The sequence below is a fragment of the Plasmodium vinckei genome, assembly GCF_900681995.1.
Source record: "Plasmodium vinckei vinckei genome assembly, chromosome: PVVCY_03".
Taxonomy (NCBI): Eukaryota; Apicomplexa; class Aconoidasida; order Haemosporida; family Plasmodiidae; genus Plasmodium; species Plasmodium vinckei.
The window spans coordinates 433,142-449,186 of record NC_051295.1 but is presented as its reverse complement, the minus strand read 5'-3'; the positions used below and the strand labels follow the sequence as shown (position 1 = coordinate 449,186).

General features: G+C 23.8%; 6 protein-coding genes across 6 annotated transcripts; 4 read left to right on the top strand and 2 right to left on the bottom strand.

The window, feature by feature from the left end:
* Positions 1-260: 260 nt before the first annotated feature.
* Positions 261-1,325, top strand: PVVCY_0301320 (conserved Plasmodium protein, unknown function; the record flags this gene model as incomplete). The annotated part of the gene is made up of 1 exon (XM_008628341.1): positions 261-1,325. The coding sequence occupies one exon, from the start codon at positions 261-263 to the stop codon at positions 1,323-1,325; it is 1,065 nt and encodes a 354-aa protein (XP_008626563.1).
* Positions 1,326-1,769: 444 nt separating this feature from the next.
* Positions 1,770-3,371, bottom strand: PVVCY_0301310 (conserved Plasmodium protein, unknown function; the record flags this gene model as incomplete). The annotated part of the gene is made up of 1 exon (XM_008628340.1): positions 1,770-3,371. The coding sequence occupies one exon, from the start codon at positions 3,369-3,371 to the stop codon at positions 1,770-1,772; it is 1,602 nt and encodes a 533-aa protein (XP_008626562.1).
* Positions 3,372-5,380: 2,009 nt separating this feature from the next.
* Positions 5,381-7,405, top strand: PVVCY_0301300 (conserved Plasmodium protein, unknown function; the record flags this gene model as incomplete). The annotated part of the gene is made up of 1 exon (XM_008628339.1): positions 5,381-7,405. The coding sequence occupies one exon, from the start codon at positions 5,381-5,383 to the stop codon at positions 7,403-7,405; it is 2,025 nt and encodes a 674-aa protein (XP_008626561.1).
* A 754-nt stretch (positions 7,406-8,159) lies between these two features.
* Positions 8,160-8,882, bottom strand: PVVCY_0301290 (conserved Plasmodium protein, unknown function; the record flags this gene model as incomplete). Its single annotated transcript, XM_008628338.2, has 1 exon — positions 8,160-8,882. The coding sequence occupies one exon, from the start codon at positions 8,880-8,882 to the stop codon at positions 8,160-8,162; it is 723 nt and encodes a 240-aa protein (XP_008626560.2).
* Positions 8,883-10,757: 1,875 nt separating this feature from the next.
* Positions 10,758-12,601, top strand: PVVCY_0301280 (uncharacterized protein; the record flags this gene model as incomplete). Its single annotated transcript, XM_037634863.1, has 7 exons — positions 10,758-10,817; positions 10,950-10,985; positions 11,098-11,327; positions 11,522-11,908; positions 12,003-12,078; positions 12,268-12,319; positions 12,543-12,601. 7 exons carry the CDS (start codon positions 10,758-10,760, stop codon positions 12,599-12,601), a joined length of 900 nt encoding a protein of 299 aa, XP_037490113.1.
* Positions 12,602-13,516: 915 nt separating this feature from the next.
* Positions 13,517-15,775, top strand: PVVCY_0301270 (acyl-CoA synthetase, putative; the record flags this gene model as incomplete). Its single annotated transcript, XM_008628336.1, has 1 exon — positions 13,517-15,775. The coding sequence occupies one exon, from the start codon at positions 13,517-13,519 to the stop codon at positions 15,773-15,775; it is 2,259 nt and encodes a 752-aa protein (XP_008626558.1).
* Positions 15,776-16,045: the final 270 nt, after the last annotated feature.

Sequence of the window (16,045 nt, the reverse complement as noted above, 5' to 3'; positions counted from 1 at the left end):
AAAGGGGTAAATTTTTAAAAAATATAGCAAACTCATATATCTTGTTATGCCATAAAACACACAATTTCAAGCTTGTTTAGTATATCCAAATTAGCAAACATTTTAAACAAGTTAGAAATTGTTACTATAATTATATACATATTTATCGCGCTCTCATAAAGACGTACATATACATACATAGCAAATGAACAATCTGCATATGTGTGTGTGCAATTCAGGAAATAGTTATACAACGAATAAATATAAAGACCAACTTTAAAATGGATAAACAGGCATTGAAAAGAAGAAATAAATTGCTCAAAAAAAACAAGGAGCGCATGGATATTTTAATGGGAATATCTAAAGCAAAGGATACAGAAAAAAAAGAAGATGAACCAAAAATAGAAAACAGTGATAATGATAAAAATCAAGAGGATGATAAATTAAAAAACTCAAACCCTGATACAATTAATGAAATAAATACATCTCCTGCAAAAGTCCCCAATTCAGACACAACAAATGATATCGGCACATGTTCAACCCAAACAAAAGACAATGCTAATAAAATTTGCACCGATAATGAAGAAAAGGAAAAAACAACCAAAAAAAATGACGATAAGGAAAATGCAAGCCAAAATCCTGACACTCAGAAAGATAAAAAAAGTGATCCTACCAATAGTGAAAAAGATAATGCAAAAAAAGATGACACTAATTTAACTCAAGATAATGATAAGAAAGAGAAATCTAATCTAAGAGAAAGACATACAAAAGAAAAAAAACATAAAGATATAGACAAAACAAATGATAATACTAATAAGTTAAATAATAAAGATAACAATGAAACAAAAGAAAATGAAAATACAATGCCAATTAAAATTGATGGAAAAAAACAAATCCAATTTATTATATTAATAATATGTTCTATGTTAATAAGCCTTTTAAAACGAAAATTTTATGACACCAAAAAAATTGTATATATTGATAAATCCTTTATAAATAAAAAGATGATTTTTCGTTTTTTGGATTCCAAATTTTTTTTAATTTTTTTTTCATTCTTATATAATATATTATTTTCTCTTGTTGATATACGTTCATACCTTAAAAAAGAAAATATGGCAATATATCAGCTAATAGAAAATATTAAAAATATAAAAAAGAAATTCAAAAATGAATCTGATGCTTTGTTTTTTCTTTTAAATAATGGATCAACATTTTCTATTTTTTTCGTGAGTATAATAAAATCATATATATTATTCATGTTTTTAACTCATTTGTTTGATGATATACTTCATAGTTATTCTGTTTTTACATATACACCAATTTTCCAAGAAGAAAATATTGTATAATGTAAAAATGGAAATATATAAAACTGAAAAATGTGTATATCCATATGTTTTTCGATATAATATATGTTGATTTTATTTTCTATAAACTCTATGCAACATTTTTTTTTGTTTTAAATTATTTGTTTTTTTTTTAAACCCAATTGTGTGTGCATATTTTTAATGCACATTTTTATTAAGCTAGCTAATAAAATATTACATGCCTTGTGCATGTAAATTCTTACTAAAATGGGTAAATTTACCTGAACAATTCATATTTTATTATATATTACCATATTTCATATGACTTAAAAAAAACAAATACGAAAATTATTAAAGCGTAGGTAAATAAGATAAAAGTTGTGAATTTATAGAAAAAAACACGTCGTTGTTTGTATAGACAAATTGTGAAAAAAAAATAGTAACTAAAAAAAGACAAAAAAATATTATTTTATGGTCATATTTTTTTCAAAATTTTTGAGGAATAGATCCATGATAAACATTAGATTTATTTCGTCTATAATTTTCGAAAACATCGTCTATGTTTGAATTATCACCCATTCCTGACATTGGATAAAAATCAAAATTATATCCTCCCATAGTATTATCCGTTTCTTCATTCCAGTTTTGAGCATTTTCAATAGCAATTTGACTAAAACTAACATTTTTATTTTTTTTATTTTTTTTTAAATTATCATTATCATCGTTTAAAAGTTCAACCATTGAATTATCAAAAAGCTCAACAGAGGAAAAGGTTGTATTTGTATCACTTGAATCATCATATTCTTTATCTTGATCAGGAGATAATTTGTCATTATTTTTAGACTTTTTATTTCCTTTTCCATCTTTTCCCCCAGTTTTCCTTTTATTTATAGATATAAATTTTTTATAATTATCATATGCATTCATAACTTCATTACTATCAGAAACGTCACTACTTTCGATATCTTCATCATTTACAATATGTTTTAATTCTTCATAAAAATCGTTTACTTTTTCATTTAATTTTTGTGTCATGTTTGTGGATGGTGGGGTTTGATATGTATAGGAAATTTCTATAGGTGTATAAGGAATAAGAGCTATTTGTTTTTTTTTTCCCTTTTTTGATATAAGTTTTAGTAAGGTAGCTAAAAACCCTACAGAAAGATCTTCAGGGTTTTTATTATAATCATTATCTATCTCAGGATTATTAAAAAAGTTTCGATTATTATTGCTTTTATGATTATAGCTACCATCATTTGAATCTCTTTTTTTTTTATATTTATCATTTATAGAAAATTGTTTTGATTCATTATTTAAATAAGCAGAGGGTGGTGGAGCAGTAGGAGGGGGTGGAGGGGGAACACTATTATTTTGATTGAATGTGTTATTATATCTATATTTATTATTTATATTATATTCTGCATTATTTTTATATTTATTTGTTTTTTGATTATTTGAATTATCAGCATATCCATTATTTTCATTGTAGTGAAAAATATTTAATAATAATTTTGTCTCATTATGATCGTTAATATTTAATTCTTTCCATTTATATACAATTTGTAATAAAACACTTATTGAATTTTGATCTTTATAATATGCACATGTATAAACATCTTGAATCATTGGATGCATATATTTTTTAAACTCGGCCATTTCTTTATTTTTATTATTTAACATTAAATTTCTTACTATTTCATGATAAATAAAAATTAAATTTAACTTATTTTTGAATGTTAAACATTTTAATAATCTATCATAAAACCAGCTAGCTATAACTTTAGAATAATTTATTGTATTATTATCAATCTGATTGCATTTATTTAATATCCAATCATTTATATCATTTATATTATTTGTTTTATTCCCTTCATAATAATTTATGAACATATCAAATTTATTTTTATCTTCTTCTAATAGTTCATTTATATATTTATCATTTTTTATTTCACTTCCATAAGTAAATATATTATCACTTAAGTTTGATTCTTCTGTATTATTACTTTTTATATATCCACTATAGTTTCTACTTTCCTCTTGATGTGAAATATCTTTTTGTTTATACTTACCCCTGTCTTGGTTCTCCATTATATATATCTTTTTATTTAACTGTGTGTATAAATTGGTACTTATCCATGCATTATTTATGTGTACTTATCAATTTTATGTATTTTTTCAATCTTTTTTTTGTATAAAAAAATACGTGTTTTAATGCCTGGTTACTATATAGTCTATAAAATGATATTTGATGATATAGATTACTCGGACAAATATGTTTACTAAAACAATTCAATGTCAAGTAATTATCTGAACAATATATACTAACACAATAGGCTAACTTAACTTATTGTTGTTTCGAGTTTTTGTTTTGCTCATCCTTTTAATAATCCATTTCTGCCTTCTATTCCTTATTTTCAATGATGTAGGTTTAGATCATTTTTCAAATTATTTAATTTCAACACAAAAAAAAATACTTTGTTTTAAAAAAGTATATTCATATGATGAATATGATTGCAAATATTTTCTACTTCTTTTATATGTTTTTTTTCCAAATTGATTTATGGTTTAGTTTGCTTTTGTGTAATGCCAACCTGATGAAGCTCAAGGTTTGTTCATAAAATTTTACAATAAATGAATAACATATAATTGGAGTAGATCTTATAAAATATAAAAAAAAATAAATGTTAAAAAAATTATAAAATAAAAAAAGGAATAAGGATTTTTCCCTTTATATAAATTAAGTATGCATATATTAACAAACATAATAGTCAATTTTTATATATGTGCATTTGCTGCTTTCTCTTTATTTTTTTTTTTTTGTATACCTTATTAATACATTTTTATACTTATAATGAGTTTAAAATATGGATATATAAAAATTATAATGTTAAATTATTTATTTTTTGTCATTTTAAATGATTATATATTTATATTTACAAACTCTGGGGAGGCACATTTTATTTGCCAACATATTTAAACATATTATTTTATTCTTTATTTATTTAAAAAAACATCACATTAAGAAAATATATACTTATAAATATATTACCGTATTATGTTTATATATATATGATCATCATATGCAATGTTGAAAAATGGCATTAGCAAATTATAAAGGTGTGATTTTTTTTATAGAGTAAGCTAACTTGTTCATATTTGATAGTACTATGATAAAGTTAGCTATTTTTTTTTAGGATAATGTAAATCTTATTTATATTACTGATTAAGTATTTGATTTTTCATTATTTATAAAACTTTTTAATTTTACAATTGTTATTTTTTTCGACTTTCTTATCTTTTTATTTATATATGTTCATACATATTATTGCGTGTTATGCATATGGCTAGTTGATATACCATGGAAAACATGCATACATACCTATGTGAAAAAATATATAATACATATTGCTCATATTAAAGATCTAATTATTAGACACTTTAATTTCATATACAACTGTGTTGGGTATATACTTACTAACACAGTTTTGTACATACTTTTTAATAAGGCTAGACAAATAGAATGTTATGACAATTTTTTTTGTGTGGGTTTATATATTCATATACTTTACATTGTTTTATTAAAATATAAACTCACAATCATTGATATAAATATATTTTTTTGCCGAATTAATATGAGCATATATCAACATGTACTCTTACTTTATACAATTTATGCCATGACCATTTTGGGTTGATGTACTTGGTCAATGTTTCTACTCAGCTTATTTTTACATACTTATTTTTATTTGTTTCTTGTATTGTTAAAAATATATGACTTTCATTTTTTGTTTTTTCTTTTTACATGTTTGGATATATTTTATATTTTTTAAAAGCGAATATGCAAGTGCATACTAGCCAATCTTCATAATATAGTATATTCTTATTTAAATATATGTACATGCATATTTAATAAATCTATATTTTTGTTTTTGTTTTTAAAATTATGTTTACTTGTCCTATTTTTTGTATATGCACACGCTTCTCGGAACCCTTCCGACACCCCTCTCAAATTTTATCAACCTAAACAATAGTGAAAAAAATACAGCGTCAATCACGCATAGTAATAATAATAATAATAAATAGGATCGCAAAATAATATGGATGAGACATATAAAAATGGTGAATCGATTAGTTTACCAACGAAAATGAAAATAAGTGATAATAAAGAAAGTCAGAACAACAATAGCCTAAATAATCCAACCAAACAAAGTGCAAGTTACAAAGAGGAAGTAATAGAAAAGCGGGACCCAGAAGTGATTGAAAATGAAGAAAGAAAAAAATATGATAGCAATAATAATGACGAAAATGTAGAAAACGGAAACAAATTAACTAAACCAGAGATAAAAAAAGAAACAAATTTTTTAGATAAATTTCAAAAACAATTTACAAGATCAGATAGCACAAATGATAATCTGATAAAAATAGATCAACAAAATGAAGAATGGGATGAACAAAATAAATGGAGTTTTTCAAATCTAGTTACAAATATAAAATCAATAGTCATAAAAAATCATATATATGTTGCTAAAATATGTGGTAACCCTAATCAGCCTAATAAACCAGGTCCTGTAATAGCTATTAATATTGAAAGTACAAAACAAAATTCTAATACAAATATTATAATTCAAACTCCATGTGTTTATGAAAAATATACAATAAAAGGAAAATTATTACAACACAAAAGTTTATATCCAAACACTATTACATCTATGCTTTATGGAAATATAGGAGGTATAGGGAAAGTCGTTATCTTAGGAACACAAAGTGGGTACATATTAATTTATAAAGCTGAAAGATTTGAATGTATACTAAAATTAAATTCAAAAAAATCGTTAAAAAATTATTTTAATAAAAATACACAAAGAGATTCAATGGATGATTGGGATTATCAAAATAACATTGCAAATTATTGTAACAATCATAACGATAAATATTTTCCTGATATATATGATGATTCTTTATCTGAAGCTGAAACAGATGAAGTAAAAAATGGGTCTAACGGTTCCATTGATCATAATAATTTATCTTATCAAATATCTGGTATATCCGTAAAATCCACTTTTGCTAATTTTATTCATTGGATTATTGCAGGCAATATGAAAGGCCATATTTTCATATGGGAAGTTCCGAGTGGAAATATTGTCAAAATTTTAATGCACCCAATGTACATGTTTACAAATATGAAAAATCCAACAAACCCGTTGAACTCAGATTATTATAAACCTTTTGATGCAAATATTAACTACAAAAAAAGAAAAAAAAAAAAAAAACATCTAAATATAGTAAAAACAAATACGTTGAAAAATTCTAATATTAGCATGAACAGTGCAGGTAAAAATGATAGCTCTAGAGAATCAAGTATCTACAGCTTTAGTGAAAGTAGTAATAGCGATGTGGAAGAAAAAAGCCAAGAAGATGAAAATGAAGACAATTATAGTGAATACTCAAATGATCAATATATGACTGATTCAGAAGGAAATAATTCTGAATATGATTTAAATGATAAAATTAAAAAAACAAATATGATTGGAAATAAAAAAAATGCTTATGATAAATGTTATGTATCTGCAATCCTTGCAATTACACACAAATATGAACTTTGGGTTGGATTTGGTAATGGATATATAGCAGTATATGATTTATATGATTTTCAATTACTTTTATATACACACATATCAAAAAAACCAATCATGGATTTAAAATATTCTAAAATATTAGAAGGTGTTATTATATTAATTGGAAATGATTATATATCAATTTGGGATACAAAATCTTTAAAACAAATTAAAAAAATTCCAACTAGCCAAATTACTAAAAATTTATTATTATCATCAATATATATATTAGAACCACCAAATTCATGGAAATATAAACAAGCCATACTCATTTCTGGATGTAATAATGGATCTGTATGTATAACAAGTATTAAAAAAAAAATTGATGGAGAAATAATTTTCTCATATATTAAGACATATACAAAAAATTTTGAACCATATGTTCCTATAAGTTATATACACATTGATCCGAATATTAATGTGGCTTTTGTTGGTGATGCTAGTGGTGTGGTATTTACCGTCCCACAAATTTTAAACACTTTTAAACATGATAATGATCCTAAATGATTTGTTTATTATTCAAGAAAACCATATTACCATACATACATGCGTACATATTTATGCATATGTATACCCTCAAAATATAAACATTTTAATTTCTATTATGTCTAATTTATGATAATATACAATCCAATATCCCACCAATTTTAAATATCTTTTTCACCTTATTTACTTATCCAAATTATTCATTTTTTTGTGTGCATATATATATGTGTTTTTTTTTTTCACATTATTATGCAATTTTATTAATATACATTTTTAACCACCCCCCGCTTATATACAATCACATTGTAAATTCAATTATTCATTCACACAATTTTATCAATAAAAACTTCAAAAAAAAAAAAATTAATTAACATTTTATTGTATAATATGTTTAATGATGTGGTTATCCTTTGTTTGCTTAAATAAAAGTATGACTACATTTAAAACAAATTATATAGGAATTGCACTAAAATAATTCCCTAAGAATGTCTAACTACATCTAGTAACTATAGTGCACAGTTTTAAAACAATTTAATTACAATTTATATGTAAAGGTTAACAAAATATAAAATTATGTCGGAGTACAAATAAAACAAAGCAATACCACATTTGACCTCACATCAATAAGGGAATGTATACAAAATTAATTCAAAAATAAAACATAATAAAAGAATGAGTGATTAAATTATGGATGAAATGTATAGAGGTGTAAATATGACGCCAAGGGAAATAACCATATTTAGTTTATTTGTAGAGAATAATGTGCTTGAGCATGTTAATACCCGATTTTTGTGTCGTTAGGAGTATGTGATTTAATTAGATCCATTGCTGCTTTCGTTTCAAATGTCTTGTAATTTCTGTAACTGGTAATTTCATCCATTAAATTTTTTTCATATTTTTTGAGATAATCAATATTGTAATTTTTATTATTTTCTTGCTTGATAATAAGTAATAATTTTCGAAGTTGAATTTGTCTTTTTTTTCGTTCTTTAAATGCACCTATTCTTTCTTTTGTAATATCTTTTAAATATTCATCTTTTTTATTTAAACAACGGTTAAACTTAGCTTCTATTTCACTTTTAAGATCCATTTTTTTTTCTAATTCTTCTTCCATTTTATTAACTTCAGCTTCTAAAGTATCATATTCAAATTTATACATTTTTGTTTTGTTTTTTAATTCTTTTAATCGAATTTCTAATTTATTTTTTGTCTCTATTTTCAATTTTTTTTCACTTCTTTTCATACTTAATTTTTTAGTATTATTGCATATATTCCAGTTTAACAGGTCTTTCCTTTTAACTAATATATCCATTTCCCTTTTTATAGATCCGTATGTTTCTTCTTCTTTGTTTAGTATATTTTGAAGCTCATTACAATTTTCGACTAAATTATAATTTGGTATATAATCTTTTGTCCAGGTATTTTCCCCTTGGTCATATTTTATTATGCCATCCGAATAAAGGGCCCCCTTTGAATCGAGGTAGCAAAGTTTTTTCATGTTTTTTTTTCTCATTTTACTAATAGGAATAAAATTGAAATAAAGGATGGTCTATAATTGTGCAAACGAAAGTAAAATGAAAGAATTCCACAATAAACAATATAAATTATAATAATATTTAAAACAAAAAAAAAGAAACTATATACATAAGTTAAAAATAATAGTGTCCATTAGAAGGTATTTTTTTTCATAATCACTTATAGACGCTTTTTGTAGATTTATCAGTTCATTTATTCACCGAATTTATTTATTTTAACAACAATTTTCGTACAATTTCAATGGTAAACTTAGCGATATTGGCTAAAGAAAAATGTGCAAAGACATGTACACAACAATGCTATTATTTTTTATGAAATAAATTAGCATATATAATAAAAAAAATAAAATGGACAAATAAAATGAACAAATAAAATTAAACAAAGAGACGATGAAATAAGTGTAAAAATATTAACTTATTTTAGGAACATTCATCGATTTACTACATTAATATTGTATTTATAATCAGCCTATAATTAACCTTATTTTCGTATCATATTTTATTATTATTGTTGTTAACAAGCCAATGATGTTATTTGTGTTATTTATATTTCTATTATTTTATTATATTTTTTTTTTTCAACCTTAAATTTCCTGAATTGTACATAATTTTTTAAGCAAAATAGCTATTTTATACACATTTATCATATTTTTTTTTCCACTTTTCTAAAATAAATAGCTATTTTTAACATAAAATAAATATACTAGCCATGTTTTAAATATTAATTATATGGAAATATCAAGTTTCAGTAAATATAATACAATAAGAATAAAAATTGTCTTAATTTTTATGACCCAAATTATATAACCAACATGTATGTTCATAAAATATATGCATATTTTATTAAAAAATAAAAATTATATATGTCATGTGGTAACACACGATCTTATTTTCCATTAACCAGACTATTCATCGATTGTGAAATAAAAAAATGAGCAAACTAATGAAAAAGAACTAAAGCAATAAGTTTGGAGTTTCATCTTTGGATATGCTACTTGCTACATTTTAAATAATGCATTTACCTAGGTATGCAAAGAGGATAATTAAAATGGTCATACATAATGTAATTTATTTAGTGTGTTTCCTTAGGTAAAACTGTTAATAATTTGTAAATATTATTTTTTGATATATAATTTACAGTTTTCCATAATAATATATATAATTATACTTTTTTCCCATTAACCATTTATTGTCCGCATAATATTTCCCTTTTAAAATTACTACATATAAAGGGCAATTAAAATTTTGCTATAAAAATTAAACAAAACATTATTACATATAAGTATCCTTTAAAAATATTTATTTTTTATTTTCTCTAATTTTTATTAACATATATTTTTGGACTCAATATATTTTGTTATTCTTAAAAATTTTTTTGTTTTTTTTTTAATTGTAAGCATGACTCATAAATATTATTCCCTTTTAGCATTATAAATTTTAAATAAATAATTATTTTTCATACTATATTCTTATTTTCCTTTAAATTTGATAAATCATATTTTTAATGTATGAAACTTGAATATATTATATTAAGCATGTGAAAGTATGTTTTACTAGTCTCATTTTAAATTGGTCTAAAAGTTTATTTACATTTTATTGCACTTGCTCTCATTTATGGCTTTACCATATTTTGTTTTAGTTAAAATAACTGATATATTTCCAAAAATCAATTTAATGTAAATTTGTGAACTACAATACCCTAACAAAAAGAAACCACTGGTTGCATCACACATAAACAAATAATACTTGAGCATCCACTTTTCAAACAGACAGAACAAATATGCGCATATGGAATGAACATCAAAAAAATGCTATATAAATTTGTTTGATTATGTATAATGGGAATAATCAATTCTACCCCAAATAATAATATAGATGATGATTATGAAAATAATAATGTAAGATTAATGAAAATTAAAATATGAAAAAATATTTTATTATTTATATAATGTTGCCATATTTTAACTGCACAGTGCATATTATTTTACTCATAAACTTTGATATTGTTCATCTTTCCTTTTTTTCGGTAGACAAGACCAATCCAATTTAATTCCCCTATAATTAGTGTAAGCATAATACAATATTAAACTATCCATATACAATACTTTTCACTTTAATTTTATTACACAAATTTTACATTAAAAAAATTTTTATATACATAATAACTTCCATATGTAGAGAACAAGTAGTGACCATATATATGATTTACCGTCCCAAGGACCGAATATAAATGTTCAAAGAACATCTGTAGTTCGAAACTATGTAAATTTACGAAGAAAAACATTGCAAATTATTAATGATGGGAATAATATATATTTAATAAATTTTTTTTTTGACGCTCTTTACGATGTTGAAATATCAATCCATTTTTGTTGCAAAGAAGGATATACAGAAAGACGAGAAGTATTGTAAGAATTAAACTGAAAAATGCATATAATACATGTGTCAATAGGTTATGAAATTATGTTTTACTTTTTAATTAGTGCAAACTGTGTTCTACACCAGCTAAGAGGCATATAGTAAATTCTCTTAAGCCATGCATGTGCATGTATATATTCCATCATATTTTATTTATGTTTTCCCCCTTTGTTACAACATGTAGTTACTCTCCAGGGAAATATAAAACTATTACAAAAGTGTTTCCGAAAGAAATAAATCAAATGTATATAAGCCAACCCGATGAAGGAATTAACTTAAACTTATTTGATATAAATGATTTAAAATCTAAACCAAATTATGAATATATAATACCAATTTTGATAGTTCTTAAAGCTATAGGTACACCAGTACCTCAGGCCCAATATAATTATGCGTACTTAGAAGAAAAAGAAACAAAAGAAAATCAAAAGTCAGCAAAAGAATATCGAATTGTTCTTTATAGGCAAAAAATACAATTTGCAAATAGATATTTTGAGGTTCAGGAGATTTTTGGAATTGAAAAATCAAATACTCCACAGCCAAATCCCGTTGATGCTTCTCTCTCGGGAAAGTAATATTTAATTCATTGAAACAGGTTTATGATAATATATGTATAAGTACACATGTATACATTGCATATATCACTCCAATTTATTTTTTCTTAGAGAATGTGTAATTTGCCTTACAGAAGAACGGAATACCGCTATATTGCCATGTAGGCATATGTGTCTTTGTAATACGGTAATTTAAATATGTTTTAAATCTAGATAGGTTGTTATATTTACTTAATAATTTATGGGCCTTTATAATGCATACTAATATTTTATATCGAACTAATTAAGAGTTGTTCATGCCCAGTATGTAATGCATGTAATATATGTAAATATTATCAAACATTTTAACAATTTTTTATTATCCTTTTTTTTAAAGTGCGCCAATATTGTCAGGATGCAAAACACGAAATGCCCCATTTGTAGGCAAGGTAAAGTTAAATATATTTAGTATATTTTAATTATTTAAAATATATATATATATATATATATATATATGTGAAGATTATATACATATGTATATATTGGGCACAAATCTAATGCGTAATGTTTGATAAGTCAAATAAAACAAAATAGATGGTGTGAACATATAAAGATTATACCTATTTTTTTTTTTTACTTATATATTTTCAATTCATGTTTATATACATATAGATGTTAAGGGGTTGCTGCAAATTGCAGTTGACAACAAAAAGGGATTACCTATTGAATAAAGAGAGAGATGGAGTGACATTCCCGTTTTATCAAATATAAGTTTGAAACATTTAAAATGGATATAGTACAATATAAATATGTACAATGTAAATATATACAGGCACCTTTTTCATTTTCTTTGATTTTTTATTTATTCCTATATATTTTATTATATTATTATTATTATTGTTTTATTAATATGTAATTTTTAAATATATGATATACTATTTTTTTTTTTTTCAATACCAACTTTTACCGCAACATTAATAATGATAAAAAAATGTGTTGTATACCAATTTGATAGATAAAAATGTAAAACAAATTTTTTACAACAATTGTATATAATAAAATTTAAACAAAATAAAGTAAATTATATTATTTCAAGGCATATTTTGCATATTACTATTTAATATTTTTAAGGGGTAGTATTAAAGAACTAAATTATTATGCATGCATGCATATTATTATATATGGCCAAAACCCCATTATATTTTATATATAAAAATATTGATTTATATAAATAAAAAATATTATTATATAAATATATATTTTAGGATTATAAATTTTAATTAATTTGAAGATTCTCAAAAAAATTATAATTTTGTTTGTTTTGTTAGGTTTATGTATATATAAATCCATACATGAACAAATAGAATAATTCAATGTAATCTAAAGTTGTTAGACTATTGTTCAGAATACATGGGTTAGTATATATTTCTGATGAAATAATATTAGCTATTTAAAAAGATTTTGTAAAAAGCAAATGCAATAGAAGACCCCAAATATTTATGTTTTAGTATTTTTTGTTATAATTACCCGTTTGTTTAATTGTCGTGACTCTTATATATCATGAAATAAATATGATTATTGATCTATGACAAGCCGTTTGAAGTCAATCTAACTATTTATAATTAAATTTTTTAATTAAAAAAAAAATGAAGCTTTATGGCTTGCTGGGAGTAATAATTTATGCATTGGCACAATCAAAGTGTACATGCCAAGATAAAAAGGAGGATGCTGTTACGTATACTAAAGTGCATGTAACATCGACCAATGAAAATGAATCAGATGTTTATAAAGCAATAGATAAAAAAGACCCAGGATATAGACATGTTCTTGATTATTTACTAGAAAAAGGACAAACAAATCCGAATATGACTGCAGTAATTGAAAATGCACATGGAAAACACGTTGAAACATATACATACAAAACTATTATAGATAAAGTAAATGCATTTTCATCTGTTTTAGAATCATATGATGGAGGTGTTCCTGAAAAATCATATGACGAAAAAGAAAACGATGGTAAATTTAAAATGTTAGGTATATATGGAAATAATTCATTAAATTGGGTAGTAGCAGATTTTGCTGCTATGAGTACTGGTGTTACTACCTTAGTTATGCATTCGAGGTTTAGTGTTGATGAAGTTGTTAAAATTTTAAATGAATCTAAATTAGAATGGCTATGTTTAGACTTAAAACATGCACAAACATTATTAGAAAGAATAAAGGATTTACCACATTTAAAAAAACTTATAATACTTGATCATATCCCAATGAGTGATCCTAAGAAACAAAAAGAGTTAAATAAAAATGGCACAGAACAAAAATCCTTAAAAGGTTCTCGTAAAACGAAAAAGTCTTCATCTAGTGCTGAAGAAATAAAACATAAAGAATTGCTTGAAAACGATAAACAAAATTTATATGACACATATATGAAAGTTAAACAAGCTGGAAAAAAAGATAATATAGAAATTCATTCGATGGAATATGCTATGAAAAAATTGGCTAAGAAAAATACAATTAAAAAGAATATAAGCACATCTCCAAATTTTATTAGTACTATTATTTATACTTCCGGAACTTCAGGACAACCAAAAGGTGTTATGCTAAGTAACAAAAATTTATATTATGCAGTCAGATCAGCTATTAGTTCTGAGCTACTTGATTATTTTTCACCAAAAATTCATTTATCTTACTTACCTATGTCACATGTATTGGAAAGGACAGTTTTGTACTTTTGTATATCTAAAGGGATTACAGTAAATATATTTAGTAATGATATAAAGCATTTTAACGATGATATGCTAATATCAGGAGCAAGTGTAATAGTTGGTGTTCCTAAAGTTTTTAATAGAATTTATACTAGTATACAAACAGAAATAGCTAATCTTCCATCCGCAAAAAGATTTTTTGTAAACAAAGCATTAAATATACGTAGATCCCATCGACACGGTAAACTAGATCGCTTTGTTGAATCGATCACAGGTATTTCTAAAAAAATAAGAAATAAAATAAACCCATCATTGAAAATGCTTCTTAATGGTGGTGGAAAATTATCACCAGATGTCGAAAAAGAGTTATCTCTCCTATTAAATCTTGATGTATATCAAGGATTTGGTATGACAGAAACCGGAGGAGCAATTTTTATACAACATGCTAAAGATAAGAGTGGTAATACTATTGGTGGGTCACATATAAAACCTGTCGAATATAAAGTATCAACATGGGAAACATATGATGCTAAATCAAACCCACCCAAAGGAGAATTATTAATTAAAAGTGATCAATTATTTAGAGGATATTTCTTAAAAGAAGATTTAACAAAAAGTTCATTCACAAAAGATAACTATTTTAAAACAGGTGATGTTGTACAAATTAATAAAAATGGATCCATCACATTTTTAGATAGATCTAAAGGATTAGTTAAATTATCTCAAGGTGAATATGTAGAAACAGAAACTTTAAACAATTTATATTCAATGATTCCATATATTAATTATTGTATAGCATATGCTGATGATACAATGGATGGCCCTATGGCAATTTTATCTGTTGATAAAAATTTGTTTTCAAAACATTTAGAAGATGATGGTATACTTAAGAAATTAAATATATCTAGAAAAGAGTTTATGGATAAAGTATTAGATGAAGATGTAAATAAAAATAAAGAGTATGTTGATTATATTAAAAAAGATATGTTAGAAGCCTTTAATAAATCAAATTTACCTAGACAGAATTTAATTAATGATATATATATCACAATGGGATTATGGGATCCCTCCAATTATTTAACACCAACTTTTAAAGTAAAGAGATTTAAATTATTCCAGGATTATGATTTTTATATCCAACAAGTGAAATCCAAATATAAAGAAAAATTAAAAGGTCAAAAAGCTCCTGCAAAAAATTAATCAACAATAAACTATCACAATATTATGGATTTCATTTTATATCCTCTGTGCCTTACATAAAAACTTGTTTTATGCTTATACAGAAAATAAAATGAATTTGTTTATAATTCAAATTTTATAAATGATTTTAAATAATTAAAAATTTTTTGTCTATTGTTTTTATTACACAAATAAAAATGATTTTGCCATTCTTTGGTTTATACATTTATTTGACAATTTCCATAAAATAATGGAATATGTTAAATAAACATGTACATAAAATATAAACAA